The following is an 18,530-nucleotide window of genomic DNA, read 5'->3' as shown; positions in this document are numbered from 1 at the left end:
TGTGCAAGTTTGACAAAAGAATACCAAACAGTACAAACAGTACAATTAATTTATTGGCAAAAACAGTCAGACCACCAAAATAACTTAAAAAAAAAGATGAAAATGGAGCAACAGTTATTTTTGCTTTCTCTCAGCAAGCACCAATTTTTTTCTAACAAGAACAAAACAAGTGGTCAAAGATTCCATTTCAATACTTAACAAATATTTAAATAGTATTATTTCCAGTCTCTTCTTTATTGGAGCGGAAATAATCAACAAAACATTTTTGTTCAGTTGCTGTGGGTTTGTACAGTGACCGTTTACATCTATAATCATGTACATGAAACATTTCTTCAAAGAGGATGGGATAATATTCTCCCAGGGCAAAATGAATGACTGTCTGCAGTGTCGTTTTGCATCACCATATATTTAATACAAAACAATTTTATCTAATAATTCTTGTAGCTTCAAGTTTTACTTCCCAAAAAATAAAATTAAATAATATATCTATATATAAAAGACAGTTTTTCCTTGTTTTTTTTTTCTCTTTTTCTTATAAAATAAGTCTCAAGATATATTGCCACCTGGTCCCCCCCCCCCCCACCCAGCAACCTTTGAATGAAAAATAGTGATCATGTTACTGTTGTCTTTGTAAAAAGCTAAATAACCACTTTTGAAATCCTTAAGGTCACATGACTAGAAATCAAACCCCGCGGCGTCGCATAGACTTGGCGCTTTTCACATCCAGCTTGTGGGATTGTTCATGTGTGACTAAACGTATGCTTCACTCCAAGCATTATGCAAGGGGAGAGGGGGGGGAAGGCGCATCGGTGCAGGTTGCCTCCAAACATCTATATCGAACCTTGTTGAAGGTCAGCCAAAACCTCAACACTGTACAGCTTGGGTGTCCTCGTGTGTTCTTTTGATGTACATAATTATCCAATCTAAAGAGGGGAATTGTAATTGTTTTGACTATATACACAATGTTTTTGTCATTTCATTTGCATTATAAAATACAGTATCAAATCCACCACTTTGCAACTTTGTACAATACTACAATTAATTAAATTTTGTGGCTGAGAGCAAGTTGTGAGGATGAAAGAGGGAGTTGGATAAGCCCGACAGACATTTTTGCAAAACTCTGCAACATTCAAATAAAAATACACACAAAAAAATATAATCTCTTCTCACAGCTCAGAAGCCAGGATGGAAAATATATGTACAGTACACAAATTTAAATTAATCACAACCCAAACTCTAAACCTAAATTGGCCTTGCCAGTTCTTTGGAGGGGGGAGGGTGTAATAGTAAATCTATAAAACCACCCCCAAACATCTTATTTTAAGTGGAACGTACTGATGAAAAAGAGCTGAAATGCAAAATCTGTTGAGGCTTGTTTTAGGATTCGCTGACCAAAAAAACAAAGTTCAGAAACAAAATATACTTCACATCCCTCTGCAAAATGGATACAATCATGACTGGACATTGGAGGAGGAAAACCTTTAGAAAAGGGGGGCAGGTAGGGGAAAGGTACAGCTTGTTAACTCTAATTTTTTGCCACATTTAAAATCTTAAAAATATTCATAAAAAGGCAAAAAATTATCCATCCCCAAAAATATTGTGTTATAGACTATGGAAGAAATATCTTAAACCTGAAATGTTGCCCTTCCACTATTTGTACACAGTTGGCAAAAATAGATAGCTATATATTAACAGCAATAACTTACCATTGTTTTTAATTTATTCATTTATTGACTTCTTGGATTTTCTGCTGCCTATCTCCCATAGGAAGCTTGAGTTCGATTTTATACATCACAAAAATATTTAAATAAAAAACGGAAAACTAGTAAAATCCTTAGTTGGACTCCCCTCTCTGGTGGCAGTTTATCATGAAGACACACAAACGTGTGCTACATGTGGTCCAAACTGTTGTGGTTTATGTTTGGTGCCAGTTCCTGGTTGTTGTTATTGTTGTTGTTGTTATTAGTTGGTGCCAACATGTCTGGCTGCCCCCCTGGGTTGGCATGCATGGCTGCCATGCCACTTAGCTGAGAAATGATGGAGTTCTGGTCCGAGCTAAACTGTCCGGGATCTACGGGACCGCCTGGCGTCGGTTGCTGTTGTGGTTGTTGCTGCTGTGGCGGTTGGGGCGGCGCCATATTGGGGTGATGCTGGCCAATATGGGCGGGATGGGGCGAGCTGCTCTGGGTCTGCGGGGAAATGCGGTGGGGCGACGGCTGCGGCTGGGACGATGACGACTGCATGCGCGGTGACGGGCTCGAGTGAGGGGGCTGCGACTGCGGCCGTGGTGACGGCTGCGGCGATCTCACCTGATTGCCCAGCGCCCCCGCCGGGCCCAAGCCGGCTTGGCCTTGGAGGTGCGGGGACTGGGCCAGTTGCTGCTGGGGGCTCATGGGGCTGCTGTGCTGGGCCGGGGATCCGCCGCCCAGGTGCTGCTGCTGGAGGAGCCTCTGGTGGATGTTCTGGTGAATTAGAGCTTGAGAGGTCTGGGGCAGCACGGGGCCACCTTGCTGTTGCTGACCCGGTACAGTTTGTCCCGTTGGAAGCTGACCGCTCCCTGGCGCGCCGCCGCCCGGCCCTCCGTCTTGCACTTGAGAACCTCCCATGGAATTTTGCGACTGTTGTTGGTGCATTTGCATTTGGTGCAGTCTTTGTTGGAGAGCAGCAGCCACTTGGGAAGCATTGCTTGGGTAACCTTGCTGCCCCAGAGCGCCCTGTGGGCCTCCTTGCTGCTGCTGCCCCGGACCTCTTACGCCACCCCCTGGTTGGGGTTGGGAAGAAGGGGGCATTCCTGGCTGCCCTTGGCCGGGCTGCATGAAGCTTTGCTGTCCTTGTTGGAACTGTCCGTGGTTCGCCATCTGCTGCTGTCTTCTCAACAACAGTTCTCTGAAATGAGGAGTCATGCTGGACATATTGTTTTGTTGGCCTGTTTGCATGGGCCCTTGCTGCTGTTGCAGGACTGCCATTTGCTGTTGCTGCAGGTTGCCGGGCAACATTGGGCGCTGTTGCTGTTGCAGTTGCTGAAGTTGAGCCATGGTGGGCACACTCCCCCCAGCGCTGCCCCCCTGGGCCATGTTCATTCCCGGCTGGCCCGATTGATTCACGTTCATCTGCTGGCTGTCCATGCTGGCCAACTGGTTGGGCCCAGGTGCTCCTACGCCAGGTAGCCCACCGGCAGACCCTTGGAACCTCACGCCTCCAGGACCTTGCGGAGGCCCCCCTTGTACCCCGGGTCCACCTTGCGCCCCCTGATATCTGGCCGCTCTCTGCCTGATGAATGCCGCCATGAGTGTGGGGTTGGAACGAAGGATGTTGAGGACTTGCTGCTGCTGGAGGGGCGAACTTGGGGAGCGCAGAGTTCTCAGGAGATCCTGCAGCGCCCCTTGTGGCAGGTTCCCAGGTCCCCCTGCACTCGTCGCCCCTCCTGACATCACCTGCATCAGCCCACGGTTTCCTGGCTGGGCTTGTTGCTGGTTGAGTTGCTGCTGCTGTTGCTGCTGGGCAACCGCTGATTGCTGCTGCTGCGCCGCCATGTGACCCATCATGGCAGACCTTTGTTGCGGGTTCATCCCCGGTCCCCCTGGCCCCCACTGCTGGTTGGCTTGCTGTAGGTGCTGCTGGACTTGAGGGGGCAACTGCGATTGGGGGCCGCCTTGCTGCATCCCAGCCAGCATCCCCTGCTGCTGAGGGTCTAACATAGTCCTGCCTACCATCCCTTGAGCCTGCGGGGGAATTCCCTGAGCTCCCATGTGAGGCATGCCCATCTGGGCCGGGTTGTTTTGGTGGTGAGGATGTTGGGCCATCATCCCTCCCTGTCCTAAACCTCGGATCTGAGCCTGGGCCTGAGCCATCTGCCTCTGGGTCTCTGCTAACCGTTGGATTTTTAGAGCCGTCTCGACGGCCGCCAAAGGGGGTCCGTGCTGCTGGCCTTGAGCGGGCATGGACCCTTGAACCTGGCTGGGTGTTTGTTGCTGCTGAGGTGGGGTGGTGGGGCCCAGTCCAGGTTTGCCCAGCGACTGGTGGAGAGGAGAAGCTCCCGGTGGTCTGGGATTGTACGGCGGCAAAGCGCCAGCATGCTGCTGCAATTGCTGGAGACTGGGGGGCTGCTGTTGCTGGAGCTGAGGCATCCCCATCTGCTGCTGGGGGGAGTTCATCACCCCCCCTCCGCCACCTGCGCCCATTGACTGAAATTGATGGTGTAGATGATGCTGAGGAGGTATGGCGCTGCCTTGCTGGGGAACCTGCTGTTGCTGTGCAGCAGTGACACCCATCGGGCTCACCCCGACTCCCTGCTGTTGAGGAAGCGCCAGCATATTTCCCGGGGTGGGTGTCTGCGGCGTGGTCGGCTGCGTTCCGACAGACGTTGGCGTACCGGGACCGGTCGCTCCGTTGTTGGCTCCCGGAGAGGGCAGGCCGTTGCCCCCCGGAGCCGGTTTGCCCACTCTCTGCATGCTGGCCATCCTCCTCCTCAGCATTTGGGCCTGCTGGAGCCTGTGTTGCAGCTGCTGCTGACAGAGCTTTTGCTTGATGTTCAGGCAGAAGGGCACTGGGCACTTGTTCTCCTGACAGTGCTTGGCGTGGTAGCAACACAACGCGATAAGCTGCTTGCAGATGGGGCAGCCGCCGTTGGTTTTTCTCTTGCAGCCTTTAGTGTGTTGTACGACGCGCTTCATCTTCTGGCAGGAAGGCAGAGAGCAGTTGGCATTTCTGCACTGGCAGGCGTGGACCAGCGATTGGATGCAGCGCTGGATGCTGAGGCGACGCGAGTCTCCCGGGCTCTGAGTGGCGGCGCCCGTCTGGTTGCTGCTCTCGTCATCCAAACCAAGGCCTAACTTCTCCATCTTGTGCTCGTGGCCCTTAGTGTTGTAGCACGTGATGCAAAGGTCATAATCCTGCGAAAAAATGACATGACGAGAAATTATTTTCATCATTGTATTAATCGACCTCACAAAAAGTTAGGAATATTGGCACTACAACCCCATTGAATCATGACACGTAAATAAAAATAATTTGCTTTTTCCAAGCAAAAAGATGTTTTCAATAAAGAAAAAAGTCCCGCAACACTTGCCTCCTTTCCATAGCTCACCTCGCACACGGTACAGTGAAAACGAGTCTCCACGTGGTGTTTGCACATGTTGCAAGTGTAGACAAAGCGGTCTTGGCTTTGGTTATGCAACTCCACCAACATGCACATGGAGCTCCACATAGAGCGCCTCAACGAGCTGAACTCCAGGTGTTTGTCCCGGGCTAGCGTAAGGAAAGCGTCTCGGCCATCCATGAGGTCGCAGGCCATCAGAGGATCGGGGTCGACAATGGGAGGCAGCGCGTTGGCCATCGGGCCCGCGATCAGCCGGATAACAAAGAAGACCTAAAGTCAAACAAACATGAATAATATTAAAAAAGCACATTGAACAGCATCAGTAAAATAATATGCTAACCCAGCCCTCATGTGCAGTGAGCTACTTGCTCGTACCTCTTTGTGTTTTTCCATAGTGGCATAGAGCTTCTGTGAAAGGTCATTGGACACATTGGGCATCCCTGGCTTCTTTTTATTGGCTCGACTCAGGCTGCTCTTATTCTTACTAGTCTTCTTATTGTTCTTCTTCTTGGCATTTTTACTGTCACCTTTACTGTCCTGCGCACAAAAGAATTGCGGGGTGTCAGTGTCACTGAGCACAACTTGATGCGTTTACAACACTCCTTTACTTACATCAATACTCTCATTAGATGTGCTGTTCTCCTCCCTCTTACGCTCTTCCTCTTCCTGCTCCAGCTCTTTAATACTCTCTTCCAGCACATTGGGCCAAAAGTCACCCTCAAAGTATGGCAACTCGTTGGCGCTGGTCAAACGATCCTCTGTCGCCTGCTTGAAGATGTCCTACAAGAGAAGAAAAGTCTTGTGAGTTTTCAGTGAATAATGGCGGTTTGGGAGTGTTCAATGTAGCGTGCTTTAGCAAGCCAAAGAAAAACTCTACCTTGTAGTCGTGCACTATTCGCTCAGCCACAGCTTTGTCCAACATCTTCTTATACCACTCTTGGAGGCGTTTTGGCTTGGGAATCTTCTGATCAGCAGGGTGGCAGTGAAAGATGTAGTCATCCCCTTCACTGGGCGGACATGCCCAGATGTGGCCCGTTGTGTAGCTAGGGAGTAAAGCAAAAAAATGTGAGCACAGACAGAATTTAAAGAGAACCTATGCTTGATTATCGGAGTGACGTGATTTCTGCAAAGACGAACAATAAAGATTTACCCCAACTTCTTGGCATACTCCAAGTAGCCAATGAGAATTTCATGGTAAACAGCCGTTCGTAGACTTCGTGGTCGAAAAAAATGCACACTGTCCAGGTAGGAGATGTAAACTCGTCTGGGGGGGAAAAAAAGTTTGAAGAATTTCATTTGATTAACTTAGCGGCAGCAGTATTTGATTTATGAAGACTTGTCTACTTTGAAAAACTGAAATCATTCACAGTAGCTCCCAATCTTACTTGCAAAATGTGCATACCTCTGATTAGGTTGCGGGCAGTCTGATCCATACTCTTGAACGTGCATTCCAAAAAAGCAGACATCTGCGCCGTCAATGTCTTCAAATGCAAAAAGGGCTTTTGTCCTGTATGGGAAAGACTCCGACATCTCTCCACTATCCACAAATCTGTAAAGACAATCAAGAAAAGCCTACAATTTAAAACCGCAGCTGCAAAAAAAAAAAAAGGAAGTGACTTTTGGTAACAATTTGAACACGATGCCTCCTTGTCGTTGACATACCTGGACTTCATGCCAGGTTTAACTTCCACAATTTTGTCCGAGACATGCACCATGCGGATGAAGACCTCCCCAGCTTCTGGGTGGTTCTGACGCTTCAGAAAGTCGTTCACCCTTGTCTCTAGGAAGCAGCCTAACTTTGTCTGAGGCAACCCTGAGGGGGGAAAAAAAACAGGTAAGTCATTTTCATAATTCCACAGAATAACTCAAGAAAAACAGCGACTTACGTTTAGCAGAATACTTGTTCTCCCTCCTTGTCTTATTAGACTTCTTGAGGCAGCCATCGCATACAAAACTGAGGCATAACAAAAACAAAATGGAGTTTAAGTCAACTACATCATTTAACTTGTGATGACAAGAAGAAAATATAAAACAGTCCCCTTACCCCGATGGCCAGATTGTTTCATTGTGCAAGACACAAATCTGGTGCATCTTGCGTCCACAGTCCAAACATTCAACAAGCCTTAAAATAAAGAAGGCGAAAGACACACATTACATGCGATTTGGTCAATTTGATGGCTGTGAGTGAGCGGTTTAACTTACAATTCAGGGTCCAGTGTGTCATTCTTCTTCTTCTCAAACTGATCTTTGTTAATAGAGCTGAAAGAAATTGAAGTAAGGTGAGCACGAGAACACTTCAGTAGCAAAATGAAAATCAAACAAAGTGCCTGCGAGGTTTGATTTTTTTACTCAACATAAAACAAAATCAATAAATAAAAGTAACATTCGTTAACCCAAAATACTTGAACTAATGGTGTAATTTGTAGTAAATGAAATACAGTTTAACAGTTTGGCTTGTTCATTTGAAGGTCATTTGCACTGAGGTTAGCAGCACTTTGAAAATAAATGTATCCTACTCATATTTGTTAATGAATACAACAATACTTACGTCTGCGGCTGAGTGGGGTCATCGCCCAGGGACACGGTCTCTCCCTGGATCTCGTTGAAACACTTCTCACAGAAGTGGTACCTGTCAGCGATAAGCCCAAATTTTGGTGAACTACACCATTTTCCCCAACAGCACAGTCAATGACCGACAGCGCATGGGAGGGCAGTCCCCAGGTGGAACATGGGCAAGGCAGCAAGCAGAAGTGGCAGCACAGGACAGGAGGAAGTCGTCAGCGCAAAAGCCAGTCATATGTTTGGTACATAGGGAGGGGGGATTCATGATTGAGCAGGACAAAAAAAAAAAAAAAATCACAACCATTGGAAGGGGAGGAGAGACAAGTCACATGGGGCCAGGAACATGACGAGACAAACATGGATGACAACACAAGAGCAGAGAGCCGAGGCAAAGCAAAGATTAGCTATTTGGACACAAAATAGGATGAGCATAAAAAAAAATTTAAAAAATCACCAACAGCTAAGTGCAGGGGGGGGGGAGCACAAACAATGAGTGCCTTAACATGGGAAGCGAACTGCAGCACAAGATATTATGCACACACATGAACAAACAAACACAAATGATTGCTTAATTGCAGAGTCATTGAAATTCTTAATTTTAATGTTGGTGTGATGAAAGTATGGAAACTAGGCAAAAAATGTTGAGTTTGAGAAGAAGTAAATAAACTTCTCATTTCTACGACATTGTCATTTATCAAAACGATACTAGAAGATTAATTTATAGAAGGCCAATGTATAAGCTCCCTCGATCTGAAATTCCTTCCTCTGTACCTGTTCTGATAGCTGAAGTAAGCGGCGTCTCGGGGAATAGTGCACAGCTGCTTTCCATAGCAGCACAGTGTCTGAGGGGAGAACTCCAGCTGATGGGCACAAGCACAGAAATTGGTTGTGGTAATATTTTATTATTAAACAAAAAAAAAACCATCATCATTTTGGAACGTATAATGAAAAATGACTTGCTACTGCTTATTGATTTCTTGCCAGATCTCACCTTTCTTCCACAACAGTAGCCAAGTCTCTGCATGACTGGGTCAATCTCCTGTTCGAAGACTTCCGCCAGTTTGGAGCAGCACTTGTAGACTCGAGATGTTTTGCGATTGTACAGCCAAGCGTTGTTGAACATCAACCAGATGTCATCCACATACTGCCAGGGATCTTGATATTGACCTAGAAGCAAAACACTTGGCGTCATGAGAGAAGACCTACAGTAACATGCAAATAATCCCACCCAGTAGATGTTTCTGCAAGATAAAAAAAAAATCTTTAAGAACAAATACTGACCTGTATCGAGCTTCCGCTTGATAGTGGACAAATCCATAGGGTTCTTCACAATGTCAAAGTAGTCCTGTAAAAAACATCCTGATCATGTATTACATCTCATAAAAGTGGATCAAATCAAAACATTGTTGACCAAAGTGGAAAGCCACAGAGGAGATAGTGTCTATAATTTGCTTACGTACAGGTATGCACAGCAGCTGTGGATCAACAGGCATCCTGAAGGGCAGCGACTCCGGTTCCTGCCTGTAGAGGGACTCCAGTGTTGGCATTAGGGCCTGGCGAAGCTCTTCTGGCTTGAAAACTTGAACAATGGAAACACATTTTGGTTATGATACAAAACAAGTCATCAGAGTAGATTTAAGATCAACTTTTTCATACTCTTCTTTTTTGCTGGTGCTTGTGATACAGCTGAGTCGGATGATTGTTCTTCGTCTTTTAACTCCTTTTTCACCTCTGGTTTCTTGTCCTCACTTTTGACCAGCGACGTTGGAGGGGCGGCTGATGTATCCATTGGTACTACCTTGCCTCCTTCTCCAGAACACTCCTCCTTCTTAACCTCAATTTTCACAGGACTTTCCTCCATTGTGACATTGCCGAGCTTCCCCCCCTTGGAGCCGGCGCCAGAGTCGCTCTCTTCCGCATCATCTTGCAGCTTGACTTCGGACTTATGGTCAAGGGTGGCGGCCGTGGAGTCCGACTGTACGTGCTGAGAGGAATTATCCAGGCTGTTGACCGAGGCTGGAGTCAAAGCTTGGCTGTCTGCTTGGAACGAACCTTTTTGGGACAACTGCAGGAGAAGAGAGAGAGAGAGAGAGAGAGAGAAAAAAAAGAAATAACCTCAGTTAAAGTGAGGGGAAATAAATGCAATAATTTAATGTTCTACTGATAAAAAGAACACAGTCAAGGACTGTTGCTCTTTTACAAGTAGCAATTCTCAGAGACACATTTTGAGGACAATACAAAATTCCAGTTTTTGTTACATAACACAAAAAGGCAACAACTAGACGATTAGACCGGTGCAGAGAAACATGGAAAGACTGTATCTATCAAATGTGTTTATTTTAGGGCTTTAGTGCAAATAGTTAAACAACACTGACCGGAGTGCGTGGCAGCTGAGCCCCATGTGGTGTTGAGCCCGAGCCAAGTCCGGGGTGGGATGGTGTAGTGGAGCCAGCCCCAATGTGCGGCTGCTGGAGGGGCTTGTTGGAGCCAGGACCCTGGCCCAGCTGGTTCTGCTGGGGGGCTTGCAGCGATGCCAACTGCGGCGCGTTAGGGGTGTGAGGCTGAGGGGTTTGGGAGCCGGCGAGTCTGGGGGGCGTTTGGTGAGGCGTGGGCGAGCGACTGTGAGCCGGAGAGGGCGAGCTGCCGCGCATGGCTCCTAAATAGGGGATGGAGTTGGCTTGCTGGTTTGCATTCGGAGTCATGGAGGAGGTAGGGGCTCCAACGGTGGAGTTGGGGCCTCCGCCACCAACACTCTGAGGACCCATGGGTCCCACCGCAGAGATTCCGCTTACAGAACCTGGTTGCGCTAATGGACTAGCAACTGGGAGAGAGGGAGGAGTGCCCATCTGCGTCTGAGAAGAGGACAAATACAATAAAGGGTCATGAAAACATCACAACCATTTGTTGATATGGCAAAAATATTTCTCCTTAAATTCAAATTAAGCAAAAAAAAAAAAAACATTCATCGCAGAGTCATAATGAATATAAGAAGCAAGCAAGTATTGTGTTCTGAACACAGCTTTTATGACCTTACCTGTGCCATGCCTCCCTGGAGTCCAGACTGTCCCATCCCAGGAGGAGCCGTCCCGACCACAGGTCCTGCGCCAGGAAACTGCCCCTGAGACAGATACTGGTTCTGGAGCTGGTTGACATTAGGCTGACCCATCCTCGGTCCCACCATTCCCATCTAGGTGTAAACATAGAAATCATTGAGGATTTTGAATTACAAAATATATAATTTAATGTGTCCATCTAATAGACAGCAGTCGTCTGCCACTGTGGTCCTAATCAAAACAACAATCGGAAGAGAATCATCCAGTAATAAATCTGTAGACACAAGTCAACTTCACTTTGCACTGACCTGATTGCCAGATGTTCCCAAGGGGAGAGGAGGAGTGGACCTCTGGCCCATAGACTGCATCCCCATCTGATTGAATTGATTCATGCCTGGCAAAACACGTCAACTGTTAGCACAACACTTAGCGCTTCAATCGCTTTGAAAATAATGTGGGCTGGTCCCCAGTGATTTTATACCTGGGCTTTGCATCCTGTTGACCATCTGATTGGGTCCGGTGGGTCGTACCATAGATGGGTCAGGGAGGGGACCATCTGGGAAAAACAGAGGTATGCTTATGTACGTGCCGAAGAGGGTGCAGCAACCCCCTCTTACAAGCTATTTCTTAAGAAACTATTCTTAAGTTGTTTTTTTCCTTTGGTAATATTCTCAGGTAACAAATGTGGCATACCATCCCCAAACTCACTTGGAGGCAGTCCAGTAGGAGACTGACCCATACCAGCAGGGCCAAGACCCAGACCCTGCTTTTGGAGACGGGTCCTCCTCTTCTCCTCCAGCTCTTTCTGGATTTTGTAGATCTTCTCAGCTAGCAAGTGATAGTACTCAGCCTGCCCCAAAAGAAGTTAAAGAAAGCAAAATTCAAATAAATACCATTACGCATTATCAACCGCTGTGGTAACTTACTCTAGTGTTTGCCGACTCGTACATGTCCCCTTCAACCTTTCTGGCGTAAGCCACCAAGTTCTCCATCCGGCGGTCTTTTAAAGCTGCGGGGTCCGGAGTTGGAAAGATGGCCTGAACACTGCGGGTGAAAATTTAAAAAATAAAAATACAATTAACAAAGGATCAGATCATTTGTCAGTATCGCATAGACAAAATGAGAATGAGTTCGGTACTTACAGCTTGTGTACCAAGTGGTTTCGCAGGTCCTGCGTGATGTCCTCGTGCCAACTTTTTCTCATTCCTGTCGTAGAAGGAGGGCCTGCTGCAGGCATGGAGCCGACGACCCCACTGGCATCATTCATCAAACTGAAGAACGAAAAAGGAAGGCGTCTTTCAAATCTTAGCTAACGTTCAAAACTATGTTGAGAAATAAGGAATGTTTAGTTTGAAGTGATTCAGGAGGATTCTTCCTGCGTACCCCTGGCTATTCACATTGAGATGCATCATAGTGTCTTGCAGTAAGTTGGCTTGCTGATTCTGAGAAGGACCACCCACGCCTCCATTAACTCCCATAGGATTCGCTCCTAGACATGAAGAGAACATAATCATTTTATACATCTGCATCACTCATTAACAATAAAATTGCATTTAACTTCACTGCTGTAAATTGAAAAGTCTTCATACAGCCAACTTACCCATCGGGTTCATGGGCCTCATACCAGCCTGGCCTTGGAGGGCCTGGTTGACCATGTTAGACTGAGAATGCTGACCCTGGATCTGGTTTCCCTGGTAGGTAAGACCCAGTGCTGCGTAGGCTCTTTCTATCGAACTAGGGTCAATCTGGCTCGGCGGATTGAGGTTTGGAGCACTTGGTTGGCTACCGGGGACTGACCCGAGAGAACTGCTCAGACCTGCGGCAGCTGCGCCCAGAAGAGCTGTGAGGGCATATGAAAATTGAGGACTATTAGATACACTTGAGCATAAAATTCGCAATGACAAATTGATAAATAAAAATACGAAGTAGCCCATATCTTCCAATGGTGGGACAAATGTTGAAAAAAAAAAAAAGTTTTGGTCAGATACAGACACTCACACTGCGGGTTCCTCTTGTCCCCAGCATTCTTCAGTGGGAGGCAGACAGGACAGTCCTGTCGAGTGCAGTTCTTCCAGTGGGAGATGATTTGCCTTGACGATGCACAATGAGCGACTGAGGAAGAAAAGGGATGAAAATAAACTTTGTTGCTGTGGCTTTGCTGTTTGTCTTCCCAGCCATGAAAAAGAAATCAAATTGTACAGAAACAGACATTATTTTCAATTGTACATTAAACTGTACACTGAAGATTGTTCAACAAACGACAGAAATAATCCTTTCAATAGTTGTTTGAAGAGTTAATTAAAATACATGGTGGTAAAGAATTGATAGCGGATGACTAGGAAAAGTAATTCATGTTGAATTAATTTGTGGTGCTTCATCAACTGACCCTGACAATTCTTGCCGGCTTGGCAATGAGTCATGTGATTGAGGACGTTCTTCATGGTGCGGCAATGGGGCAGGTTGCACTGTCGGACCTCGCCGTTGGCCTGCTCGCGCCGTTGACATTTGTGGGCGTGGAGCAGGAGAACGAGCTGCTGCTGGATCAGTTTACGCTTCTCGGGATCAGCGGTGGGCGGTGCCCCGGCCGCGGCCGCCGAAACCTGGGTGCCGGGGCCAACCAGGCCTCCCTGAGCACCGGGAACCATGCCAGGTGCCCCTCCCACAGATGCAACCGAGGGCCCGCTAACACCTGACTGGGACTGCTGTGAGCCCTGCGAGAGAGAGAAATAAAAGGGCATGAGCAAGGTGCACAGGATAAGTACACAAAGACATAAAAGGTGATGAATTCAGTTAAATGAAGAGATAAAAAAAAAAAAAAAAAAAGGAGGCGGAGAATGAGAAAGACAAGGCCAGATACAAGATTAAAGTGAATGGTCACCGCTGAGTCACATTTAGAATACAACAGCCAGATAGCTGAATAATAAAAAGTCAAGGTTACGTGGAAGCGAAACATTTGAACAAAGCGCTTTGTTGGCAGTATTTCTTACCATAGTGGCCATTCCTTGAATGGGCTGACTCTTCTTGTCCATGTTGAACTGAGCCAGGCTGTTAGCCATGGGGCCTTTATTGGGATGTTGAGGGCCCATTCCCGCTCCACCGAGGCCTTGATTCCCCTGCCCCGCATAAGGACCACCAAAGGAGACCCCTTGGTTGCTCATCATCGCCATCTAGACAGACACATGGCAAAACATTCAAGCGCATGGACGATGACAAACCTCCTGCCAGTCGTTGTGCACTGTTAAAAACTAAGCCTGAGATTGCAATCTTGGCCAAAAGTCAAAAGAGTGTTAAATGATCTACTCATAAAACCACAAATGCAAGATATTAATTACAATGTCTCCCACTGGGCATCTACCAACCAATCATCGCAAATGGTTCTGTTAACTGACTTCTATATAACATCTAACTGATGAGAAGGGGGAATGAAAGTGTGACCAACATAGTTGAAAAATGAATGGAAATATGCCCTCAGGCTCACTATGTAATTTTTAACGACCATAACGATTCTGACATGCCACAAGTGTTAACAGCCTACCTGGGATGAAATGATCTTTTGCGGTTAACAGCGATTCAGATTCTCTCACTAGACCGAAGGCATAGATAGATCTATTTATCAGCAGCTCTTGTTTCTATGATTTTGCCCTAGTTCCATCCGTCACCAGCTTCAGAAGCTCCTTTTGCAATTTATATTTATGACTCTTCTCAAATTTGAATCCGATCCAAAACAAGAACATGGGTACGCAAACGCTCCTGATTTTACTTTGGCTATTTTGCGATTATGTTTTCACATATACAAAATAACCTGGGATAGGAGAGGGGAAAAAAAACAAATGACATTTGTAGATGGTCTGGGACAAGATATTGCTGTCGATGAAAAAATGACAACCAAGCAAACCTCGCAACCTCTACCACGTATTCATAACATCCAATGCATGCGACTGTACCAGTTATTTGTCAAACACATGAGCGGAAGAAATTCTTGTCATTTCTAACAGGAAACACACACACAACATGCACTTTTAAAATTCATACCATTATGATTGTTCAGAAGAGTTCTCACCTTGTTCAAAGCGCCAGGTTGTTGTCCTCTGATGCCTGGCTGGCCACCGCCTCCCTGTTGCTGTAACGTTTCAGCCAACAGGTTGCTGTTGCTGCCCATCCCTTGATTCCCAAAGCCCATCCTGGGAGAACCATTCATCATCTGGTTGCCCATCATGCCCGCTTGCGTCTGTCCGTTATTTCCCTTCTGCTGTGCCGCAATCATGGCCCTGTTCATGCCACCCATCATTCCAGCCACGGCATTCTGCTGCATCATGTTTGCCTGCTGCTGGGGGGAGAGGTGTTGCTGTCCTGGCCCCATTATCTGCTGAGGTACCTGGCCAGGGCATGCCTTCATGTTTGCCATGTGTTGTCCAATGGCGCTAGGGCCTCCCGGGCTCCCCAAGGCCCCTTGGTGCCCCTGCGGAGCGGACGTGGGCGCCCCTGAACGCAACAGCTCCGACAGCTGTTTATGCTTGGCCACCGCATCCTGACCTCCGCCGATGCCCCCGGCGCCTCCTCCCGGACCGAGCCCGAATCCCATCCCTCCTCCTGGGCCCCCACTGCCTCCTCCGGGACCGAGACCTCCGGGGCCTCCCCCCTGGGTGGTGTGCAACTGGTTGAGATCACCCCCATTGACAAGGCCCGGATCATTAGTGCTGATGAGCTCGTCTGGAAGGTCGTGCTCCAAGTCAAATAGTGAGCCAAAATCTGAAACGGATGACATAGTTTGGATAAGTCATAGCATTGTAACCATAACAACACTTCATTTTTTTTAGATGTGACAGTGAACATACAGTGAACACACTTAGCTCAACGCCTCAGGTGAGGCTAGTTTGTATGTGCAAACACACACCCCTCTTGTAAATGTGTGCAAAACGGCATTATAGCTAATAGAAACATAAAGTCAGTAATTATTGTTTTGTGTTTTACAGCAAAATGAACAGGCAAAAAAAAAGAAAGGCATTTATGTTGACCAAAATACATGACTGAATTGCTTCTTAATAATAGTTAATGCTACAACATGAGCACGCTTTCGGATTTTCTTACTACAGCTGATCTACTTTACTTTTACAGTTTTGTAGATATTAACATAAATCTATCAGAGGTATTTTTTGCACTGCATATTTTGTATAGTTGACTTCCTACATTCAACATTCCTTACTTTGCTGCTTGTCTATGTGGACCATAACTACCTTCCTGCCATTTGCATTGCATAATTTTGTGTTCTTTGGTGTTGCTTTTGCTTTATATTTTTTTTATATTTTCTTCTTCAAAAAACAACTTGAGGCTGTTTCTGCTATTTCAATGATGATAAAATTCTATTCTGTTATAGAGTCGCACCAATTGACATATCCAATGGTTACGCTTCCATTTCATTTTCCAAAAAACAAACTTTGAAGTCATTTTGATGATGCCAGAACTAGATCAAAGCAACTTAACACACAGGGGGGAAAAATGCACAACACTTTGAAAGACTGCCCTAATATAAGACAAGTCATTTTGTTGCCATTTTAGTATTTGCCCCAGTCTGAATGTACTTTGAATGTACAACACAAAGTATATTAACTGTGTATAATGGCAAAAGGTTGACACTGAAAACTGATTGCAGGTGTTTCACATAATAAAAGATATTCAGAAAATAAAGTGAAACGAAAACGACAAGATTGAGATAAGACTGACTTTCATGCACGTTGAAGTGCCTCCGTGCCAAACTTGATTTTGATGCTTTGGACATGGCGCTGTCCATACTCCATGCTACACAGTTTGACGATGAGGCCACTACCAGCTATGGCAATTAAAGCTTAAGCACCAGTTTAAAAGAATAGCTCAAGTTCGACCCTGCTTTAATGAACACCTTTAATACTAACTATCAAGGGAAACTCGGATTTTTGATTTGTTGGAAACGCTTGCAAAATATGACTTCAGTAAGACAAGGCCGGAAGCTATTGGTTTGTTGTCAGTGTAATAAAGTGTCCGAACGTGACCACTTGAGTTTGGTTTTAATTTGTACCGAAGCCCGGTTATAAAGGCAATTAAACACGGGAGTCTTCGGTTATGTAGCTTAGCAAACGGCTAACAGTGGCTAGCTCCGGCTGTAATGGTTGGAAGCATGCGAGCTAGCTGGGAGGGCTCGTCCATGGCTCCTCCGCACGGCTAACGTTAGCCAGCTACGACAAAAACACAAGCGGAATCCCTCGTCTTCGCCTGCTTCCAGGCGCACAAAAACAGGCGAAATGACCATGTTGACAAATAAAACAGTCCCGGGTGATATATCTAAGCCATACGTACCGTTTCCATCGCTGGCAGAGGCGGAAAGTGCCGGAGAGGAGAGTTTAGGCCTCTTGGCTGAAGGCGGGCCAGAGTCCAGAACGTTCTCGGCCATATTTTTTCGAAATAAAAATATATAAAGTATCCACAATTGCAGACGATTTCACACCGTCAGAAGCTCATTCCTTTCCGTTTCCAATATTGCGACTTTTCCCCCTCCTTTAGGGGGATGAAGAGGGGGAAAGTCCCGTGTACAAATTACTCCTCTTTCCCTGGGTTCGCCTCTCGATTTCAGCCTCGGCGTATAATCAGCCCCCCTCCTCCCTCCCTCGTCGGATTTTTTGTTCTTTATAAATTTCTGCCAGCGGAGTAGGAGGAGGGGGTCGGTGAAAGTAAAGAGGGGAAAACGCACGTAGCGGCTTCCCCCCTAAACTTGGACAGCTTCCTCGGATGTAAATAAACTGTTCCTGGGTCTCACGTCCATGGCTGCATCCGTCATTTCAGCCTCCTTTCCAGCGGAGTCTGACTGGAGATAATGTCGGGTAGAGACGGCTCGTTTGCCTGCCAAGTGATGGTGGTTCCGCTGGTGGGAGCGGGAGAGGATGAGGCGATGTCAATTGAAAAAATAGATGTAAAAGTGAGCATACAACATAATAAATTGACTCGTCTCAATCCGGCGGTGGGGTAAAAAAGTTTTCCCCTTTTTGCATTCAAAGTTGATTATAAATAAATCCTTTGCCCCTTCAAAACCTCTGCTTTTGATTTTTGTTATAAACAAATTCCTTAGAGGTGCATAGAACATATACATTAAAGTAGCATTTTACATTTTACTGAACCAAAGCAGCTCGACTTTACACGAAATAGAATCCACTTTGGAGATAATGTGCGCAACTCTCTCAAAGTAAGTTTTGTTATTTGTTTTGCACGAGCATTAATATTATGTTGATAACGTTATTTAAATTGTAATTTACTGTTTGCTTTTAAGACAATTACTATTTCCAGCACCTCAAATGTATGATCATACAGTATGCGAGGTCTGTCAGAAAATTTGTAGGTATGATGTCACAAAGGTATTCTTCAAACCCAAATTTCATCCAACAGTTTTTGCTTCTATGTGGGCCAGATTATCAACCAACAAAGAGAATCTGATGAATTTGCTCAGTTCAATGCGCAAGGAAAGATAGGCGTTCTCAACAACCTGAGCATCTGACAGTTCCTGGCTTAAGTGAGAATGGCGTAACACCAAATTGAGGGGGTGCTATGGCCCCATCAGAAACCTGTGTCACCCCAGTTAAGACATTATTTAACAAAATTAATTATATTTTACAATTATTTTTTTTAATTTAATTACAAAATACCATAACCTGACCCAAAACACAAAAGTATGAGCATGTTGGACGAGGTGGCACAAGAACAAAAAAGACCAAAAAGTGGTTTTGAAAGAAATTGTATTTGATAGATTGTATAGCTAGATTGTAGACAAAAAGTAATGCTACAAAAATGAGACA

At 46.0% G+C, this 18,530-nt stretch overlaps 1 protein-coding gene across 7 annotated transcripts; it reads right to left on the bottom strand.

The window, feature by feature from the left end:
* Positions 1–35: 35 nt before the first annotated feature.
* On the bottom strand, positions 36–17,736 carry LOC148382378 (histone acetyltransferase p300-like). 7 transcript variants are annotated; one of them, XM_088359934.1, is made up of 31 exons: positions 17,044–17,736; positions 14,774–15,462; positions 13,701–13,880; positions 13,100–13,424; positions 12,706–12,825; positions 12,314–12,553; positions 12,097–12,202; positions 11,856–11,984; positions 11,640–11,757; positions 11,407–11,563; positions 11,195–11,269; positions 11,022–11,107; positions 10,695–10,847; positions 10,036–10,512; positions 9,317–9,725; positions 9,121–9,239; positions 8,942–9,005; positions 8,652–8,827; positions 8,432–8,520; positions 7,647–7,757; positions 7,301–7,357; positions 7,143–7,220; positions 6,985–7,052; positions 6,761–6,911; positions 6,501–6,647; positions 6,249–6,362; positions 5,976–6,141; positions 5,711–5,878; positions 5,474–5,635; positions 5,087–5,368; positions 36–4,892 (listed from the first exon to the last, which is right to left on the bottom strand). In XM_088359934.1, exons 1-31 carry the CDS (start codon positions 17,135–17,137, stop codon positions 1,890–1,892), a joined length of 8,313 nt encoding a protein of 2,770 aa, XP_088216060.1. In that variant the 5' UTR covers positions 17,138–17,736; the 3' UTR covers positions 36–1,889. The 7 variants fall into 7 exon arrangements, with proteins under 7 accessions (XP_088216060.1, XP_088216061.1, XP_088216065.1 ...); XM_088359935.1 differs by having other exon boundaries at positions 12,712–12,825; XM_088359939.1 differs by having other exon boundaries at positions 7,647–7,727; positions 17,044–17,735.
* Between the last annotated feature and the right edge of the window lie 794 nt (positions 17,737–18,530).

This window comes from Syngnathus floridae, chromosome 18 (genome assembly GCF_059516105.1).
Source record: "Syngnathus floridae isolate MCC-2025c chromosome 18, RoL_Sflo_1.0, whole genome shotgun sequence".
Lineage (NCBI taxonomy): Eukaryota > Metazoa > Chordata > Actinopteri > Syngnathiformes > Syngnathidae > Syngnathus > Syngnathus floridae.
Note: the sequence above shows the minus strand (reverse complement) of the source record. Positions and strands in the feature narration are given on the sequence as shown.

Bases quoted from the DNA above. Each gene is read 5' to 3' on its own strand.
- LOC148382378 (XM_088359934.1), bottom strand. From the start codon at position 17,137: ATGGCCGAGAACGTTCTGGACTCTGGCCCGCCTTCAGCCAAGAGGCCT. The intron at 9,240-9,316 runs GTATGAAAAAGT...CCATTGTTCAAG, and splicing joins AGCACCAGCAAAAAAGAAGA to TTTTCAAGCCAGAAGAGCTT. The intron at 7,758-8,431 runs GTACAGAGGAAG...AAAATGGTGTAG, and splicing joins TACTTCAGCTATCAGAACAG to TTCACCAAAATTTGGGCTTA.